Genomic DNA, 21,679 nt, shown 5'->3' with positions numbered 1-21,679 from the left:
ATCAGTTTTTTAGCACCGGTCCCTGACCCCCCGCCCACCCGGCCCTCCCCGCTCTGTAGAAACAGGAGTCACCCTTACTTACTTGATCAAATACACATCATACTTCCCAGCGGAGCGGCCAGATTTCCTTTGCTTAAGCTTTCGGGTCCAACCTTCAGGCAGAGTGGGGTCGTCGTACATAGGTCCCCGGTCGCGAATGATGGAGCGCCGCTGTTTGGGGGAGGCCGAAGCTTCCGGCACGGCTGGGGCCGAGCCCGACCCTTCCGAGGTCTCTGCTTTACCTGCCTCTGCCGGCTCAGCAGAGCGGTGGGCCGCTGGCTGCAGGGGCTCATGCTTGCCCTCTTTGTCTTCTTTCTTATCCTTCTTCACCTTTTTAAACTTCAAAGGTTTATCCTTCAGGCCCTGGAGATCCTGTTCTTCTGACTTTTCTTCCCTGAAGTATTAAACGAGTATGTAAGTATCACGGAGAACACACTGGTTTGCAGAAACAGTGAGCAACAGGAGGCCCCGGGCGCCCCAGCGTGGGCAGGGCCCTGAGAGAGGGGCTGCCCTGCCAGTGCTCGCCCAGATCCAGATGCCCTTCCCCTGCACACATCATTTTAGAGCCCTTGGGCTGCTGACGGCGATGGCCCACCGCACCCTACCTGCGCCGTGGCCTAAGTCCCACTCCTAGCATGCCTGCACTGAGAAGGTGACTTCTCAGTGTTACGAGCTGTGCCCGAGGGCCTCCGTGTATGACGGATGACAAGAGGCCCTCCTCGACTGCCGGAGAGGGACCTACCCACCAAAATGGAGGGGGGCTCCTCGTCACGAAGGACTGGCTTGGCTGTTACTACAGCTTCTGTGTTTTGGGTTTTCTCAAACGTGTGCTCAGTAAGAACAGCACAGTACAACTTGCTGACGGGAACAGTCCAACAGTGCCCCTTGGGCGGTGGCGCAGAGCACAGCGCTGTGGAAAAACACGCAGATTCGGAGCCAGCCAACCTGAGCTCAAATGCTGACTTTGCCATTTTCAAACGCGACCTGAGCAAGTGAGCTCAGCATCCCGTGCCTCGGTCTCCTCATCCCAACAATGGGTCAACACCCCAGAGGGAGAAGAGTCACAAAGGCGTTGTATAAACTCTGGCGGACGTGGGTAACCAGACACTGATGCCCAGGGTTCTGGCATGAGAAGAGGAGCAATCCCAGGTCGGGGAGCCTTTATCACCAGACGCTCCTGACGACACAGGGCCTTGGCCTTGGCCGATGGGATGGAAGAGCAGAGAGAACGGAAAGGTGCAGAAGAACACGCTCCTCATTCCAGGGCGGGCACCTCCTCATTCCTTCATGCCAACAGAACAGCTCCTTCCCTATGCTTCCGTCCCACCCGGTAGGGTCCCCTCCTCGTGTACTTCGGCAATGGTCACTGTGAGGCCCCGGGATCAGGGTCTGGCCATGATGCGCTCATGGCCAGGCCAAGAGGGCAAGAACACTACCCGGGCCAGGGAGGCTTGAAAGAAGAATCGTGGGCTCGGAATCAGGCACCTGAGAAGCCCGCAGTTAGCAGCTCATCTCATCCGGGAAAAGAGCCAGACTCCTCTGTCCTTCAGATCTCAGTCCCAGAGCTGCCTGGGCCCACGCGGCTCACGTCGGCCCACCCCAAGTGACTTCCCTTCTTGGCCAAACCGCGGAGACCGCAACAAAGGCACCACGGCGTGCCCTGGCAACCAGACTCCAATGACGTGGCTAAGTCACCAGTGGTGAGTTCGCACCAGGAACACTCAGGTCAGGCATATGGGGAGACAGGGTGTGGGGAGGGCGCGCCCCGACCTCCTCCCTATCCTGGCTCCGCCTCCAGAAGTCTAGGGCCCCGAGTGTGAGCTCTAGCACACAGCTGACTTTCTAATTCTCCAGGCTTAGCTCCTTGATGGGAGATGAGGAAGAGCCATGGGCAGCTCCATGCAGCCCGCAGCCCACTGTCACCACGGGAACCTGGGCAGTCCCGAGCCCGAGAAAAACACTGCACCGATGGCAAAGGCTGGCTTCTTGAGAGCCCTCATCTGCACTCCCCTGATAATTTAACTATGGTGAAGTCAAGCACAAACCACACGCCCCAGGAATGCCTCTTAGGTACAAGCAAGGGTGCCGATGCCATCTAGGGCCAGCCCTTCTAGAAACCTACCCTGAAGAGACACCCACAGAAATGCAAAACAACAGATGCCCGATGTTACTGGCGACAACATTCTTTTCATCAGCTCAAGACTGTGGCCAAGCCAGACGGCCGCCGCCAGAGACCTGCTGGGCAGACGCCGACGTGCGCACCACGGAGAGCCGGGCGGCCCGAACCATGAGTGAGGGACCCCCAGGACCTCCTGTGAGGGGAACACCGTACACTGTAGGCAGCCCTCTGGGGGAGAAAAGAAGGGGACTTTAGGAAGCAGATGGCAAAAACGAAGGGAATCAGTCCTGGCACGGGGTAGGCAGGACCAAGGTGAGGACAGGAGTGAGGCAAGACCTCGCCGGGTGTGTCAAACCAGAATTTCAATTTCTGAATCATGTAAAAGTTTACATAACCAAAACCAAAATGAAAACAAAAGGGAACATGCCTAGCATCCACGGAGGGGAACCAGGCTAGCCTGGGGAAAAGTGGGGGCTCCAGTTCTGGGGTGGCCTGTGGGGTGGAAAGGCAGGGCAGCACACAGGGGTGGCAGAAGGGTCAAAAGGACGTGGGTTGAAAGGGCTCCTCTGTTGGGCTACGCAGTGACCAGGTGACTGTCCAAAAGAATGAACTGATTAGAATATAGTTAAGAAAAAACCCACTTGGTGATGTTGGGGGAAGTAGAGAAAGACATAAAGGAAGTGAGGGTCCAATGGGCTTATGGGGGAAGAAGGTTCCAGGCAGCAGAGAGGCCTCGAGGGGGCACGTGGGGCTGTGTCGGGTTTTATTCTGAGTGTGATGGGATCCCTTTGGCTACTATGTGGAGAATGGCCTGCCAGGGACCTAAGTGGGCAGCAGGGAGCCTGTGGGAGGCCTCTTGGGGCACTCTGGGCATGTGATCCAGGGCGAGGAGGGCAAGGACTGGGGACGTGACCAGGAGGTGGAGCAACAGAGCTGGCCGGTGTGGGGACGAGGGCCGGGGATGAGCTAAGGGCCATGGCCAAAGCCTGCGAGGATGGTGATGCCACCAACCGAGGATGACGAAGCCTGGGCCAGCAGCAGGGGGGAGCTACAGCCACACCCGCGTCGAGAAGCTGAAGGAGCAGCTAACACGGCACCGTAACCAGCTACACTTCAACATAAACAAACCAAAAGAAGCTCAAGGAGGGGAGAACATAGTTCTTTGACTACAAAGTGGGGAGGCCCCTGTGCCCGGACTCTGACTTAGCCTAAATGAACTGTTTGGATTTTTAGAATTTTTTATTGTGATAAAACAGACATAACATAAAGTTTACCTTTTCAACTGTTTCTAAGTATACAATAAATGAAGTTTCAATAGCACCAAACATGGGAATAAAAAGGCCTTTAACTCTGTGATTATTCTAGCTCTTTTAGATTGAAATTACTTGGGACTTCCCTGGTGGCGCAGTGGTTAAGAATCCGCCTGCCAATGCAGGGGACACGGGTTCGAGCCCTGGTCCGGGAAGATCCCACATACCGCAGAGCTACTGAGCCCGTGCGCCACAGCTACTGAGCCTGCGCTCTAGAGCCTGCATGCCACAACTACTGAGCCCGCGTGCACAGAGCCTGTGCTCCGCAACAAGAGAAGCCCCCACTCGCCGCAACTAGAGAAAGCCCACACCCAGCAACGAAAACCCAATGCAGACAAAAGAAAAAAAAAATTGAAATTACTTGAAGCAACTGTGAGAATATGGTGATTTTCAATTCTGTGCACTGAGGAGCACAGAGGTGTTTGGTACTTTATTTTCTGACTGCTACTTCTCTGCTTAAAAACAAATAAAAGCCCACGAAGAAGTCTGGAAGCCATTCTGCTGGGTGTGGAGTGGAGGCAAAAATGATGGAAAACAGGTAATCCAAATGAGTTTACCCTCGGCCCAGCCACCTGCTCAGTGCCAGGGTAACCTGAGGAAGGGGGCCAGGCTGGGGTACTAGGCGAGTACTCAAGGCCCCCCACCAGGAGGATTATAGGGTTTGCTGAAACACACTTTTTCAAAGAAACCAAACAGGGACTTCCCTGGTGGTCCAGTGGCTAAGACTCTGCGCTCCCAATGCATGGGACTAGGGTTCGATCCCTGGTCAGCGAACTAAAATCCCACATGCAAGCCGCAACTAAAAGATCCTGCATGCCGCAACTAAAGATCCCGCATGCTGCAACTAAAAAGATCCCACACACCACAACTAAAAAGCCTGCGTGACACAATGAAGATCCCATGTGCTGCAACTAAGACCTGGCTCAGCCAAATAAATAAATAAATATTAAAAAACAAAGAAGAAACCAAACAGCCCTCCAGACCGTGTATCTCTGCATGCATGTGCGCACACACACACACCTGCTGAGAGGATCGTGAGAACTGAGCACCTAGTTCTTAAGTTCACACATTTTAGAGTTGGGGGTATTCACCTGTTCAACTCTTCAGTGTTATAGGTGAAAAGAAAAGCAAGTACAACCAGACAAGGGAACCTGCCTGAGGTCATGCCTGAGCTGACGTGTGTTCATCGACTGCCCTTGCCCTGAGCCAGCCTCTGCTAAGGGCTGGGAGGCCAGGGTAGAACCAGCATCATTCTCTGGTCTTCTAGAGCTCCCAATTTCGGGGGCGGGGGTGAGGGGAGGCAACAAAGAAAGAGCATCCTCTCCTCTGTTCCAGGCACGGAGGAAGCCCAGACACAGCTGGGTGTTTAGGGCTGAGGAGGAGTGCTTATCCCAGTCCCAGGCCAACAAGGAGTGCTCGGGGCAGGCTAGACCAGGTGGGCCCGGGCCGGCACTATCAATAGCCCTATCCTGTCACCACTGTGACGCCCCTCCCTGGAGGGAGAAGCGAGTCAGGATAAGCATTCTGTGTATGCATTCTGTGTATGCATTCTGGGCCAGCCCTCGCTCTCATCTTCCGATAGGCCTTCCCTGCTCCACGCACAGTGCATTTTGAATACGCCACCCCGCCGCTCAACCCTCCAGACAGCGTGCATCTTCCTTCCTGTCGTCTCCCTGCTCGGTGCACAGGAGCAGCGCTTAATTCTGCCAAGGGATGATCACAACGCACATGGTATGCTACCTCCGCTTCCTCTGACGGCCCCATTCCCCTGCCCATCAGCTTCAAGTAGCACGGGCTAGTTTAGCACGCAAAGCAGTAGGCTTGAGTCAGTGAGTACATGATGACTTTGGACGCCTGGGCCCCGGTGGGTCGGGGCTGGCAGGAGATGACGCCGGAGTGGTCACCGAGGGCCCAGAAAGGCAGATGGTGACGTCTACAGTGATGGAGAGGGAGGGGTCACGGAGGACAGACATGCTGGGACGACAGGTCCCAGGCTTCCACAGATCAGCTCCCAGCAACGAGGCGGACGGGTCTGCAGAGACTCCTCTTGCTGAAACTACTAAAAATGCCGGACCGAACATCTTCTAGAAGATATTACAGAGGACAGTGTTTAAAACGTCTTACCTGTACTCACAAGCTGGCCAGAAAGTAAGGAATATGCAGGCTAAAGAGGCAGGGAAGGAAGGGAGGGGTCCTGTTGACGGAGGAGGCCGGCAGAAGAGCCAGGGAGAAGGAAGAGGCCACGAGGAAACGCCTGGGAGAGTCCAAAGAGAGGGGCATCCTACACGTTGGCGGGCCTGGACTCTTCAAAATGGGCTGCGGCGTGAGGAGCAAAAGGAGACTGAAGAGACAGGACAACGAGGAGCGACTGGCTCCCTGGTCTGAAGGCGCTACAACGGCAGCAGCGGGGGGTTTGGGCAACGTGAATATGGTCGCACGTGAGCTTGATGCTGAAGCCCCCGAGTGCACGAACTGCCCCGGATGAATGCTCTGAGGAGAGCCATCCTGCGGGGCTCAGGAGCGCGATGGAGCAACTGCCAGCGGCGGCAGGGGCAACGTGTCCACAAAGGGGCAGACGACAGCAACATAACCGGAAACTGCTGCTGGACAGGAATACTTAAGAGCCGTTTCGGTCAAGCTTCCTAACAATTAAAGAGAACGCCTTCACGTTACATGAATACATTAAGAGAAAAGGCTGAAAACCTCGCAGAAGTGCCTTCTTGTAGTGGCTCAAAGAACTGCAATGTTTTCAACAGCGTTATGCTCTGTATGGTGAAGCCGTGAGTGTGAATGAAGGTGTTGAGGTACTTCCTCGTGTTAAAAAAAAAAAAAAAAAACACTGCCAAAGGCAGCCTTGCCTAGGACCTGACTTCTAATATCGATGGAACAACTAATCTGTGCACTGTGTGGGGGAAATGCAGGTATCACATTGAAGCAGAAGGCCTTCACAAATCTTAAATATCTACGAAGACTGAGAGAAGGCTCTTGTGTGAAAAAAACATCATTTGGTAATTTTGCTGCTAAAACGAAAACATGAGATCAAATCCTTCCTTTGATCTAGCAAAGGAAAATGAGAGTTGCCGGAATCTTGATTTCAGGCCAAATCATTGTATCCCGAGGGGTCTGATAGCACTCTTTTGACCCGAGGCTCCTGTGCATTCCAGCGGTGCAATCAGCCAACAGCTGACATGTGCAGCTGACCAGACAACTGCAGCTGAGGTGTGACTACTCAATCTCCAAGGCTTCCATATTGAAAAAGAAAAGAAAGGCCACAAAGCCAGGTGAAAGCCACAGCTAAAAGGTGTTCTTCACTTGAATCTGCATCCTGCCCCCTCCAGAGTGAGCTCTAGGAAACCTCCAGAGCACCAGCAATATCCTGACCTTTCCCAATTTCAGTCATGTTTGCATCAGGCCAATCTCAGGAGATGGAGTGTCTCAGCACCTTTCATTCCCAGTCATCCACCCCATGGAGCTACGTAAGGAGCCCAAGTACCACAACAAAGCCACGAACCGGAAGGACAGGGTGGCGGCCACTTCCCCAGGTCAATGGTCAGGAACCAGAGGAGAGACATGGCCTCCTGGCAGTGGCCGCTTCCATCCTCCAGTATGAGCTGCAGAATCGCAGAATCAAGGGGGCTTCTCTGCACGAATCAATAAACGTAGCAGCGCTTTGAGACGCCAGCTTTGGCCCCTTTAAAGATCTGAGAGAAATCAAACTGGCACTGGAAGAGGGTCTCAGTGGTCTCTGGGGAGCAAAAAAGGGGATGGGGTTCAGCTCAAAGGCTTCAATGGTGGAACCTGAAGTTTAGCGGACCCGCTCTGAATTCAGTGTATTTTTTAACACCCCAGTTTTTAGAAGATGCAAGAAACTGTCTATGTTTTGAAAAGCTAAATAAAACACAGTTCTTGCCACCCAAAGGTAGAACCCTCCCCGAATGAAGGCAATGAGCACCACACGGTAAGTCTTACCTTGAAAGCGTGAGTCTACCACACACGGGAGAGAAGGAAGTTTGAAAAAACACTGCCACCGTGGAGAACAGTCAGGCAGTTCCTCAAAAAGTTAAACGTGGCTAGCTCCCATGTGACCCAGCGATTCCCCTCCTAGGTATGGACCCCAGAGAGTTGAAAACAGGGACTCGAACAGATACTTGGACGCTGATGTTCATAACAGCACAGTTCACAGTAGCCAAAAGGTAGAACCAACCAACCCAAGTGTCCAGGTACACATAAATGCAGAAACAAAATGTGGTCTGGGGCTTCCCTGGTGGAGCAGTGGTTAAGAATCCGCCTGCAAATGCAGGGGACACAGGTTCAAGCCCTGGTCCGGGATGATCCCACATGCCGCGGAGCAACTAAGCCCTTGCACCACAACTACTGAGCCTGTGCTCTACAGCCTGTGAGCCACAACTACTGAGCCCACGTGCCTCGAGCCTGTGCTCCGCAACAAGAGAAGCCACTGCAATGAGAAGCCCACGCACCGCAACAAAGAGTAGCCCCCGCTCGCCACAGCTAGAGAAAGCCTGCACTCAGCAACAAAGATCCAACGCAGCCAAAAATAAATAAAAATAAATTTATTTAAAAAATGTGGTTCATTCATATAATGGAATGTTATTCAGCTTTAAAAAAGAAGGAAACTGGGGAATTCCCTGGCGGTCCAGTGGTTAGGACTCCATGTTCTCACTGCCAAGGGCCCAGGTTCGATCCCTGGGCCTCGGGGAACTTAAGAGCCCACAAGTCCCATGGTGGGGCCAAAAAAAAAAAGAAGGAAACTCTGACACCTGCTATAGCATGGATGGACCTTGAATTGAAGACGTTATGCTAAGCGAAGTAAGCCACACACAGAAAGACAAACACTATGACTCCATTTATATGAAATGTCCAGAACAGGCAAATCCAGAGATTGAAAGTAGATTATTCATTGCCAGGGTCCGGGGGTAGTGGGTAATAGGGAACGACTCCTAATGGGTACAGGATTTTTGGGGGGGGCGGGGGGTGTAATGAAAATGTTCTGGAACTAGATAGAGGTGATGGCTCACAACATTATGAGTGTACTACATGCCAGCGTACACTCTAATGGGTGAATTTCACGGTATGTGAATTATATCTCAATTTCTATAAGAACCCACTAAAATGACAGCTGACTTCACCCATTACCCTAAATCATAAAGGCAGGTTTTACAACGCTCAGGCAAGTAGCTCTGCTGTCCATGTGAGAGAAATTGGCGAATGTGGGGACCTACGGTGACACATGCTAGACTGGACCACGCTGACCTGAATGCCATCTCTGAAACCCAGGACACGGTAACCACGACGGTCAGAAAGGAATCTAGTCCAAGAAGTTTAATGACTAGGCATTTAGCCAAGTTGAAGGTTGTTGGCTAAATATTCTGAGGGTGTTTGATCTTTCTTTTTATTGTGGTAAAATGCATGACATAAAATTTACCATTAGCAGTACTTAGTACATTCACAATGTTGTACAGCCATCACCACTATCTAGTTCCGGAACATTTTGTCACCCCCCCGGAGGAAATCTTATGCCCACTAAGCAGGTACTTCCCCAGCCCCCTTACTCCCAAGCCCCTGGCAGCCACTAATCTCTTTTGTGTCTCTATGGATCTGCCTGTTTGGACCTTCCATATAAATGGAGTCATATACCATATGGCTTTTTGTGATAGGCTCCTTTCACTCCGCACAATGTTTTCAAGGCTCTTCCACATTGTAGCGTGTATCAGAACTTCTTCCCTTTCTATGGCTGAATAACATTCCACTGTATAGACACACCACACTTTTTGTTTATCCATTCATCTGTTGATGGACATCTGGGTTGCTTCTACTTTTTAGCTGCTGTGAATATTTGAGTACAAGTTTTTTGCACGGGTGTATGTTTTCAATTCTCTTGGGTCTATACCTAGAGTGGAATCACTGGGTCACACGGGTACTCCATGCTTGACTTTTTGAGGAAGCTCCAGACTGTTTTCCACGTGGCTTCCTTTGGGGGTGATGAAAATGTTCTGGAACTAGACAGGAGTAAAGTAAGGTGGCAGAAACTGCTTCCACTCTGGAATGCCTAGCAAGGAGGGGCAAGCTTTGAACAGAAGTCATCATGACAAGGACGCGGGGAGCGGGGTGGAGGTGTTTCATGTCACCTACTCAGTCATTCGGTAGCTGACAATCTAGGTAGTGGGCCCGAGCTGTGCTGGGGCCAAGGCTGCTCCGGTAACAAGACACACTTTCTACCTGCATCCGTTTCTTCTCTTTCTCCTGGTACAAACCGTCTTCCAAAGCATACAGTCAATAATGAAATCATAGCGATTTTGCTGAGTGCTGTGAAAGGGGAGAGAGCGGGAGCCGGGGGAGCGCTCCGGAAGGCGATGCGGGGCCGCTGTGGGTGGGGGAAGGATCGAGCCCGGCGTGAGAAGCTGGTACAGTCGTGGAGCATGACTAAAGCCAAGCTGGGTGGCTTCACCACCAACTGTCCCCATGCAGGCCACTGCAGAGGGGGCTGGCCAAATGAGTTAAGAATGGGAGAAAACCAAGAAGCCAGTCGTTATGACTGACATTTTTGTGATTTCATCTCTTCCCCTGGACAGCCTGTGTCGTGAGCATTTGCTCCCCGGCCTCCACATCTAGCTACGTCTCTTCCATCGTGTCTCCTCCACGCCGCAGGGTGCTCACGGCAACCCTCCTCACAAACGGGGCAAAGCTGGCCTCCGGTGCCCTCACGACAAATATCCAGCTTTCAGGTCCCCACAGCCAGTCTGCACAGGCGCTCAGGTCACGCCTGCCTCTTTGGTCCCCAGCAATAGATTCCCACAGCTCCTTCCTGCTGCAGTTTTCTGTCATTACTGTTTTCCTCTCACTTGAGGTGATGCCCTTGTTTTCATTGCTGTGCCTCTCACTAGTGTACGTCACCCCGCAGCTGCATGCCTGACAGACTTGCTTCCCGATGATGACATAGGAGCCACTGAAATGACCAACAATAGAAAAAAGGGGAAATGTGTCTGTCAGAGCTGGCAAACAAGAGGGTGCCACCAGTGGCTGAGGCACCGTGAGAGATGCCAAGGAGGGACCTGCCAGGGGGGTCGGTGGTGACAGGATGCCCCCCCACCAACAGAGGCCGAGGAAATCTTCAAGGTCACAACGGTGGGACCCAGAAGCCAGGCTGGCTGAAGTGCGGTTTGCCGGTGGCAGACGGAAGGGCCTAGAGGCCGACACGGCAAGGCCAGCAACAGGCTGAGGGGTTTCCCTGGGCACTGCTGGGAGCAGGCAGGGCCAGAGAAGGGCAGCGGGCAGCAGTGGGCAAGCAGTAGGGACTAATCTCTATCCCGTAAACAACTCTGGGGACCGGCTAAAAAGTAACTAACATGGGGCTTCCCTGGTGGCGCAGTGATTGAGAGTCCGCCTGCCGATGCAGGGGACACGGGTTCGTGCCCCGGTCCGGGAGGATCCCACATGCCGCGGAGCGGCTGGGCCCGTGAGCCATGGCCACTGAGCCTGCGCGTCCGGAGCCTGTGCTCCGCAACGGGAGAGGCCACAGCAGTGAGAGGCCCGCGTACCGCAAAAAAAAAAAAAAAAAAAAGTAACTAACGTGCCTGGTGACAAGACAAATATCAACCAGTCAGCGGCTTCCCTGTGTACAAATACTAACTGGGTAGAAAATACAATGGGAACATGACTACCAGCTCTCCAGCGGAGACTGACCTAGAATCAGTGCCTGTGAACAACCAGAGAAAAACACGGAGGGGTGGCAAGGCCGTGACGTGCTTCTTGTGACCACTGCATCCTCCCGCCACACAACAGCATCAATTCCACACGGATTAGACGGTTAGGTTCAAACGGCGGGTTACAACGTCCCACAGAACTCCTCTCTCCCAATGCCTAATAAAAGGAGAAACACACAGACGTGGGGAGGAGGAGTGTGAAGGACAGAATTCAGCAAACGAAGGAAAGGGACATAAAATCGAACGCAGTACATTTCGAAACCTGGCAGCCGAAGAAAGGATTCCAGAGAACAAAGCAGCAGCAAGACTGAGCTCCTGCCCCACCCCTGGAAACCGTGCTGGGGAGCCCACAACACCCCGAAACCTCTCCTCACTGAGCTGGAAAGAAGCAACTGGGTAGGAGTCTGTAACTTTTTCCTTTTAGGCCCAGGAACTACAGAAGCTGCAACCGGGAGGTGCAGGAGAAACAGGTAAAGCACCCAGCGAGCCAGGCCAGGGGACCACTGGGAACCTGGGGTGGCCCCTTCCCCTATCCCTTATAGGAATGGCATACGTGTCCTTCAAGCGGCTAGACTGAACCCTGGCGTAAGACAATTAACACAATTCCTAGGCTAGAGAGAAGACTCCAGATGCTGCCGAAGAGTCCCCCTGACTGCAGCTCCCCCACGTGTACAGCTTGTCTCTGCCCACAAGAGAACGAGCTCATGACAGCCCAGAGGGGAAAGCAGTGAGAGAGGATGCCAGAAGACGGGGAAGAGAGAGCCAGAACCCCCCTGCTGCACCAAAGCAAACAGAACGACTGGATGGAGCCGTCTAAGCCTGAGCCAAGTTGACAAGAAACAACATGGTAACTCTAGAAACATGGCCAAAAGCGACAAAATAAAAGTGAGGCGGATGGCTCAGGAAAGGCAAAATCCCACCAAGAAGAGAATACACAAAAGGAAGAGAAGGAAATTCCTCACAACTTTATAAGAACATGTTCTCAATAACAGTTCAAAGATGAGAAGATAAAACACAGTAAGATGAAAGGGCAGATTCCCAACCTAGGGAAATAAACTGCAGACCAAAACACATCATTACGGAACTAATAAATACATTTAAAAACAGCCAGAAACAGAATATACGTAGCTGAAAATCAAACTAGACAAACAGTGTATGCAGATGAAAAAGATAAAAGCTAAAGCAATTAGAGTGTAGCTAATAGCACTGGAAGAGAGACAAAGACAACCCAACATAAGGATAATTCGTGTCCCTGTAGTAGGGAACCCAAAATGGCACATAGATGCCATCAAAGATATATTATAAGAGGACTAATCTGAAACGAAGTGAGCTGCATCTGCAGCCTGAAAGAACACACCATGTTCCCAGGAAAATGTGATAAACAAACAAACAAACACCACTCACCAGCGAGAGGGACTGTGGTTAACCTCCTCAATTTCAAGGATAAAGAATTCTTCAAGCGCCCCCAGGGATCATGTAAAGAGGGGCCCAGGCGTTAAGGACTAAGGACCAGCAAGAGCCAAGGACCCGACCCCAGGAACAGTCTGGCACGTTCCAGGAAAAGCAAGAATGGCGGGCTGGAGCCAGGTGAGCAAGGCGCAGAAAATGAGCTCAAAATGAGGCAGGCCTGGCTACATAATATGCAGGGCCCAGTATAAAATGAAATTGCAGGGCCTCTTACTCAAAAATGGAGAATTGTGACATGGCCGCAGTAGAACAGTAAACCAAGTGTGGCTCTTCTAAGCCCTGGGCATTATACAGGCTGCATGTCCAGGAAGCCGGCCCTGCTTCCAGGAAATAGACTTTCGATTTTATTTTGTGAGGGATGAGAGGCCCTCAGAGGGTTTTTCTCAGGGGAGCGACAAGATCAGATGAAGAGTCTGAAAAAGTTCACTCTTAATGGAAAATACAGTGTGAGGCGGGGACGAGGGGGCAGGCAGACGCAAGGTGCTACGGGGTGGGCTCACGGTTTGGGGTACTGAACATTTATTAGGGATTGACACTCGTGAACGGAAGGGAGAGGAAGCAGATCTGGGCAGGGGATGAAGCTGAATTGCAATGCAGGCTCAAGAAAGCTCCAGGCCACCTTGGGCAGTGATGGCAGGGCAGTGGTTTTATACCCCCTGCCTCATCCAGCCACCTGGGCGCTGCCCTGGAATTGGTGTGACCGAGTGAGGAAGTGCTCACAGCTGAGGCCAAGGCCAAGCCCAAAGGAGCCAGCAGCTGGAGGCTGCCTGCGGACTGCACTTCTGGCTGGGGATCCACACAGTGGCCTCCTTGCCTGCTGTGTGGGGCTACTGCAGAGTCTAAGCAGACGACGCGGTGGCTGCTCTAGGTGCCATCAGTGGAGGGCATGTGTGTGCTGGGGGCAGGGGGAGCGCAGGAGATCAAGGACTCTGACTTCCGTATTTTACGTTTTCGATGTTGAGGCATTTCGCCTTCTACAGGTCTAGGCTGGAGACAGAGATCTGGTAGTCACTGGTGCAGAGGTCTGAAGAGCCAGGTGAACAAGTGAGGGCACCTCAGATGTTTGTGTGTGGACAACTTTCCTCCTGTTATCTGGAGTTGTGACAAGGAGAAAGAGTCAGCAAAGGAGACAGACAAAGAGGAGTGAGGTATTAGAAAGACGATCAGGTGTATCTGTCCAGATTATTGGTGGCAAGCAACAGAGACCAACTCTAGCTGATTTACACAGACAAGGACTTGATTAAACAGCTACTGGAAGATGGAAGGTGGTGGTGATGTCTGCACAGTATAAATATACTTCATACCATGGAACTGTACACTTAAAAACGGTTGAAATGGTAAATTTTTTCATGTGTATTTTACCCCAATAACAAAAACTGGGGGGAATAAAAGGCTATTAGGTGGCCAGAGGGTTGGAGAAACAGGTTTGAATCTCGTTAGCCAAGAACAATATTCCAAACCCTGCTGCCAGCACTGCCTCTGCCACCCTGCAGGGGGCAGCAGTGGCCGCCAACACAGCAGCCACTGCGGGAGCTGGCCCTGCTCCCTTGGAGAGGGTGGGTCTGATGTGAGAGCCCGAGGCGCAGGGCCATACCCCCTTGGAGGGCTGAGGCCATTTTCTTCCGTAAAGGGCCAGATAGTAAGCGTTTTTTCCTGCTCTGTAGGCCTCACCGTCTCTGTCACACTCACTCAACTTGCCAGTGAAGCGGGAAGGTAGCTTCAGGCAATGCATAAAGGAAGGAGTGGGGTTGGACTGCAATAAAACTTTATTTACAAAAACAGGCAGTGGGCCAGACTTGGCCTTGGCATGTAGTTTACCATCCACTGTACCAGCTGAAAGGGAAATTATGAAGAGAAGCGTATGGCATTTTCAGCGACTACAGTCAGAGGTCACCTGGTCTCTCAGCAAACTCATAGGATGGGGTAAGAGTTCCCTCAAACAAAGAAGGGGGCTCAGATGTGAAAGTGGCCAAAGAAAATAAAACCGACTAAGCCAGTGATGCTGCGCCAGGAGAGGCTGCTGGTGGGGGTCCCCGAAGAGACACAGCAAGGGGATTCCAGGAGGGAACAAGCCTGTCAAGAGGAGGAATCACCACTGGCCTGGGTAACACAAACATCCATTAGGGCCGGAGCAAAGTGGGAGGTGAGGAGGGGGAATACTGAGTAGCCAAGTCTTGAAAAGCCTGGCCAAAGAGGGAACAGAGAACTGGGCAGGAGCTGAGGAGGGAGCGCTTGGTAAAGATGGGAAATTCGAAAACACGTTTGTATAGTGATGGGTGTGATTCACGAGAGGAGGGAAAATTGACAGATTCCTGGGGAGCTAGGAAAACAGGAAGTCTCTGTCACCAGTGGAGCTGTCTGTTAAGAGCTCCAGGGGTGGAGCAGTTTCCAGTGATGACAAAGTCCAGGCTGTGACCTTGGCAGTAGGTGGCTGAGGTCACTGGAACAGAGGTGATCAAAAGTTGGGGGCCAAGCACTAGGAGGGCCCTCTATGTGCATGCTTAAGCCACCTGTGGGATGGAATGGTCAGGAACAGAGAGACAAAGACTGTGGGCCTGGCACCAAGTCCCCAGTGGAGGGGGGCTGTCCAGGGTGGCAAGCAAGCTCATGACGGGGAGTTGAGGGGCCTGCGCATCACAGCGTGCTTTTAATCAGAGCGTAGATCATGAACACGGAGGACGCGCTCCTGCTCGGGGTGTGTGGGCTGGGACAGTCAACAGGCCGCCCTCTGGTTGTGAGGTACCTGCAGGGAGCCAGAGCTCAAGAGGAGAGGTCTGACCCAGATGGGGCCTGGGGGCCTAGGAAGGACTCTCTGCAGGAAGGGATACCCGAGGCGAGTCAAGAACCAGGAGGAGGGGGAAATGCAGCACGGGGACCCGGACAAAGGCCAGGAGTATGAGCTCAGTCCTACGTGGCTGAGGGGCACAAGGATGAGAAAAGGAGTGGTAGCGGAAGAGTCGAGAGTCGTGTGAGGGGCCTTGATGCCACTGGAGGACAGGGGCCCCACTCTCACGTTTAAAGCAGGAGAGTGACATCTGACACTAGGGACTGCGTGGCAGGGAGAAACGTGGAGGAGAGCTGGAAGGCTTGAATCAGGCCGGTGGCGGGAGGAGGGCAACAGACCGGCAGGGCTGGTGACACTCGGGTTCCCAGCCTGCGGGACCGGTGCTGCTATCTACCATGACAGAAACCAGAGGACATGGGCTTTGGCTGTTTAGCCTTCTGACCTATCCACCTTCTTTGGGGGGGGGTCTGGAGGGTGGTAGGGCAGGCAGTGGGTTGAGGAGAATGGGAGGAAGAAAAAGGGCAAAGCCTTTTACGTGCCTTGCATGGTAAAACCTGACTAGTGCAAGCCTTTCTCTCACAGAAGTGAAAACAAGTTCTAGTTCCTTCATACTCCTTTTCAGTGCTCTCTGTCGCCACCTAATGGGATGTCAGCTGAAACCCCAAGATTCACCTGTGGGGGACGGGACAGCACCCGGGTGGAGAAGAACCTACTTGGCTAACTTTAGATCTCTGAAAACACCTCTAGGGTCCACGAGACCCCCTTCTGGAAAATTAGAGCTTCCTGGAGCTAACAGAGACAGGTGTGTGTTGGTAACACCTAATTCAACTTCAGATCATTTTCCACAGACGAGCTTTGACTTGGCTTCTGTGCACTCCCAGGATGCACGATCAAGTCGAAGTGGCTGAGAGAACCACAGCCCTGAAACAAACGGTCCCTTGATGGGACAAAAATTCCAGGGCACTTGAACCTAGCTGAGCTGTTTCTGGTTCTAGTGTTTCACGTGCCACCTGTAGGTTGAGGCGGACTTACTTTGTAAATCTGAGAATGCATTAAAGTCTTCTACTGAAATGTCTTAGCTTGGGGGGTAATTTACAAAGAGCCACACCCCTCGCTGCTAACTGCCTTCCTCCCAGACCTCTGACGGACCTACAAATGTCACTCACCGAACAAGAAGAGTAACAAGTGCCACACCAGAGATGCCAAGGGGAGGCTGTGGTGGGCAAGCAGAGGCAGTCACCGCCCTCAGTGGCTTCACCCTAGCAGGGGGCACATGCGGCAACAGACAACTTCATCATCATGTGGGAATACTGGGAGAGAAGGCCGCAAAGCCCAGTGTAGCGGGAGGGGATGAAGAGACAAGGGCCAAAGGACATGACCTGGTTTAACTCCCCGTTCTGTCAGTGAAGAGCTGCAAGAAGGAAATCAATATTTTCAGATGCCACGGAGAGGCTACTAAGATAAATGCTGAGTCTGGTAAGTTCTCACCTGCAGAGCATGGGTAAGGACCAGCCTGCCTTGTGTGGGCTGCTGCGGATTCCATGAGTGGATCCTGATCGGGCAGGCAGACAGCAGCTGGTCCGGAAGCACCGCACGAGTGAGTGAGTGAGTGTGTGGGGGGCGGTGGGGGGAGCGGAAGGACTGAGTGGAGAGGTGATCCCAGGAGCTGATCAACGGCGATGTGAGATCACAAACATAAACTCCTCTTTTGAAGAGCTTGGCACAGAGAAGATACGAAGCATCCAGAGGTAAGGGGTAGGGAGTCAACAGAAGGCCAAGACAGAAGATACACTAAATTTGTGATGGAATCTAAGTTAGCTTTAAAAGGATGTTCACTGTTTTTCTTAACATGGGTGTCTTAGCTCGGGCTGCCATAACGAAATAGAACAGACTGAGTAGCTTAAACAACAGAAATTTATTGCTCACAGTTCTGGACGCAGGAAGTCCAAGGTCAAGGTGCCGGCAGATTCCTTGGTGAGGGCCCTCTTCCTGGCTTGCAGACGGCTGCTTTCTCACTGTGTCCTCATATGGCACATGGCAGGGAGTGAGATCTTTGGTGTCTCTTCTTATAAAGACACTGATCCCATTGGGCTCCAGCCTCAAGACCTCATCTAATCCTAATTACCTCCCAAAGGCCCCATCTCCAAACATCCTCACATTTGGGGTTAGGGCATCAACATATGAATTTGCGGGGGGCGGGTGGGGAGACAAACAAACACTTTCGTCCGTAACAATGGGGATGCTTATGTTCTACTGTGAAATGGTAAATGAAAAAGCAGGGTATGGTACTACATATACTGCATGACAACAATTAAAACTCATTCCAAGAGATGGTAGTACAACAGTTTGAATGTATTTAGGGCCACTGAAGTGTACACTTAAAAATGGTTAAGATGGTAAATTTTATGTTATGTGTATCTTACCATGATTAAAAAAACAACTCAATCCAGGAGAAGGCAAGAAAGGAGAAAAAAATAAAGAACAGAAAATGTGGAAAAAATAGAATGCACAAAATAAAATGGTACAGACAAATCTAAATGCATCAGCAATTAAATAGGTGTTAACAGATATGGCAGAATGGATTTTTTTAAATCCAGCTATTTGCCATTTTCAAGAGCTACATCTAACCCATAAAGACACAGAACGGAGGCAAATTAAAAGTGGCAGCGCGGACCAAACACACAGCTGCTGCAGCACCACCACTATCAGATGAAGCAACATTCAAGGCAAAAGCACGACTAATTACAAAGAGGATCACTTCATGATGCTAAAGGGTTCGATCCACCAGGAAGACAAAACGGTTTCTAAAACTGAAAACCTGGCCTCAAAATAAATAATAAAGCCAAAATTAACAAAGCCCCTGGAGAAACTGGAGTTTGTGACACATGCTCCCCAGTAGCGAGGAACTCAAGTCGAGAGAACAACAGTAGGAAGAGAGGACGCTTTCATAATCCCAGGGATGAGATGAAGGAGACGAGCTTCTTCTGGCTCCTGCGCCCCACCGACAGCCCATGCTCATCTGGGTGGTCCCGCACTGCTCCACAAGCTGTGAAGCGGATGCCCCACAGACCACAGTCTTGGAGCATGGTGCCATTTAGCTAGGATCTTATTTTTTATTTATTTATTATTATTATTTTTTGCGGTACGCGGGCCTCTCACTGTTGTGGCCTCTCCTGTTGCGGAGCACAGGCTCCGGACGCGCAGGCTCAGTGGCCACGGCTCACGGGCCCAGCCGCTCCGCGGCATGTGGGATCCTCCCGGACCGGGGCACGAACCCGCGTCCCCTGCATCGGCAGGCGGACTCTCAACCACTGCGCCACCAGGGAAACCCTAGCTAGGACCTTATTTTTAAAAATAGTAACTAGGAAAAAAAAACCCACAAAGCCATGTACTTGGAAATTTAAAAAACACATTTCTAAATAATTTGTGGGTCAAAGAGGAATCACAGAGGAAATTAAAAAAAAACCCTTTGAGCTGACTTTAAGTGGAGATGCGACACATTGAAACTTGCTCGATGAGCAGAAATCGTTTGAGGATCAGCTTTAAATGCTTATGTTTGAAAAGAAGGTTGAAAACCAATGAGCTAAGTTTAGAATGTAAGAAGTGAGAAAAAGAAAACCAGAGAATGTACTCCAAGAAAGTAGAAGATATAATAATAAAGATAAAATTTTACATAACTTAATGAACTGGAAAGCAGACATACAGTAATACAGGACAATAATGCCCACAAGTTCACTCTCTGAAAGACTAATAAAACCCAAACAATTTTTACCAAGACAGGGAAAAAAGGGAGAAGGAAAAAGTAACAGCACTAGAATGAAAAAGGAGATAAATACGGACGTTGCAAAGGTTTATAAAAAGGTAAGCATGGCTTCTTGCTAGTAAACTTAGTAACACAGATGAAATGGACAAACATATACCTTAGCCACACTGACCTGAGCAGGTGTAGGTAAATGAAAATAGGTTTCGAAGTGCGTGTATGTGCACAGAACACCTCAAAGACACATACAAGCCCCTGGAGGCATCTGTTCCCTGCAGAGGGGCCCGGGGGGCAGCAAGGACACTGAGAGACCAAGCATCACTCTAGAGCTCACACTTCCTGAGTTGTGAACCATGTGCATGGGCCACCTGCTCAATAGCGGATCCAAATGCACCCAGAGACGAGGAAAGGCCTCACCTGACGGTGCGTGTAGGCCAGCCCAGAACATGGGGCTCGAACTACGCCGCAGGAGCCAATCTCAACATTCGCTGGCACTAGGTCTTTTCTTTCTATTTGTCCTTTTAATCTTCACAAATTTGGTAGGTCAAAATGCCATATTCTTTGTTTCCATGTGTGTCTCTTTGATTATCACTGAGGCAGAACTCTTTCCCTATCTTCATTGGCCACCTGTATCTCTTCTTTATGAATTTCCTGTTCATATTCTTTGTTCATTAGTGGTGACTGGTAGTAAGTTAGCAGTAAGAACTGCTGCATTCAAGTCTAGAATAAAAAGGAAATTTAAAAATCTGCCCCAGTGCACTCACAACAATCACTGTTCCCACTGCCCAGTGGCAGGCATTAACCCTAGGATGATTCGCTGGGTGGTGATCTGCAGCTTAACTATTTTCTCCAAACACTTCAGACTCGCCCAGATCCCAAGAAATTGCACCGCAGCATTCCTCCTTTCAGCAAACAACCTCTGGTTGTCAAGCACCACTGTGCTCTGCTGGAGGCCAGGGCCTGCCGAGAGCGCTGCTCAGAGTGGGCCCCAGGAGCGCTCCCTGTCCCTTCTCATCCCCTGCCCAGCGGGGCCCTTTGAGCTGCTAACAGTACTCCTAGGTTGCTAACCCACTGCCCAGGTGATATACCGTCCACCAAAAACCTCAGGCTAGGATATGTTCCCAATACTTTCACTATCATCGCTTTACATACAATCTCACTGAATGCTCAGCAACACACAAAAGCAACATTTAAATGAAGGCAACACTGAGGCTCAAGGAGGAAAAAGTGACCTGAAAGCTAGTAGGTGAACAAGCCGGGATTTAATCCTAAAGGAACCTGGCTCAAAAAGCCTATGTTCATCCACTCTACTCAAGATAAAACTGCGAAAGCAAGGTCCTGGCTGCAAGCAACAGAAAACAACTCTAGCTGACCCCAGTCACAAAGGAGTTCCGCAGCAGCATGTGTAAATGAAGAGAAGACTAGAAAACTAAGCCCAGAAAAGCAGCTGCATGACTGAAAACGCAGCCAAGGTTGCACTGAAGGGGCCGTGTGCTTAGGACACCCACCCTGGGCAGCACCACCAGCAACTTCAGACATGAGCCACTGACACTGCCTTCCTGCTGCATGTGCCACTACCATGACTTATCTCTCACTGTCTTTCAAGAGCCAAAGTCGGGGAATTCCCTGGCGGTCCAGTGGTTAGGACTACAGGCTTTCATTGCTGAGGGCCCGAGTTCAATTCCCGGTCATGGAACTAAGATCCCAAAAAAAAAAAAAAAAAAAAAGGAGTCAAAGTCCCTGAAGGGAGAATGGGTTTGGCCAAGCCTGGGTCTCATGGCCGCCCCCTAGCTTCTGGAGACCAAGGGGCAGGAACATCGGTCCCCCATGGCAGGCACTACCAGCTGCCCCCCAACACCCAGGTCCTCTGTCTGCCTTCCTAACAGAACCTTGCGCTCAGCACACCTCCCGCCCACTGGCTCTGCACGTGCTCACACATCTGGCTTCACTGATGGGACCGAGGAGGAAGAGACTTTAAAAGGCCTCTGTGGGTCTGCTCACTCCTCTTGGGCTCCTGACATCTGCCTAAGAAGAGACCATCTCTGACAGTTGCTTCTCCCTCCTGGGTCCTGGAACGACAGGCTTGAGAACAGATCTGAATCCCACCTTGCAGCTGACCCAGACCCATGAGTAAGAAATAAATGATCGCTATTGTAGCTGCTGTTTGTTCCTCAGAAAAAAAAAAATGATGGACACGGAGACGGAAATGGAAATTACTGAATGGGACTGGAGGGTGTGCCAACAAGTGCCCTTTTCCCCTTCCCCCGTGCCCTCCTTCTCTCTCCCTGGAAAGCAAGATGCAACAGCTAGAGCTGCAACTGCCATCTTGGGACCACACGCAGCCTTGAGGATGGAAGTCACCTGCTCAGGGTGATGGGGGAAAAAGACTGAGGGGCCCTGGATCCCAGATACTTACAGCCATGGACAGCCTGCCCCCAGACGTCAGGGCACACAAGAGGACACCACAAGCCTCCAACC

At 51.4% G+C, this 21,679-nt stretch overlaps 1 protein-coding gene across 3 annotated transcripts in view; it reads right to left on the bottom strand.

The window, feature by feature from the left end:
- MECP2 (methyl-CpG binding protein 2) overlaps positions 1-21,679 on the bottom strand; it is a 57,497-nt gene that overhangs the window by 6,479 nt on the left and 29,339 nt on the right. For all 3 annotated transcript variants that reach the window (XM_079911266.1, XM_079911265.1, XM_079911267.1), the window contains one exon: positions 83-433. In XM_079911266.1, the coding sequence (XP_079767392.1) occupies positions 83-433 (351 nt within the window). The remainder of the gene's footprint in view (positions 1-82; positions 434-21,679) is intronic.

This window comes from Stenella coeruleoalba (genome assembly GCF_951394435.1).
Source record: "Stenella coeruleoalba genome assembly, chromosome: X".
NCBI lineage: Eukaryota > Metazoa > Chordata > Mammalia > Artiodactyla > Delphinidae > Stenella > Stenella coeruleoalba.
The sequence above is the reverse complement of the archived record's forward strand: the minus strand, read 5'-3'. Positions and strand labels throughout refer to the sequence as shown.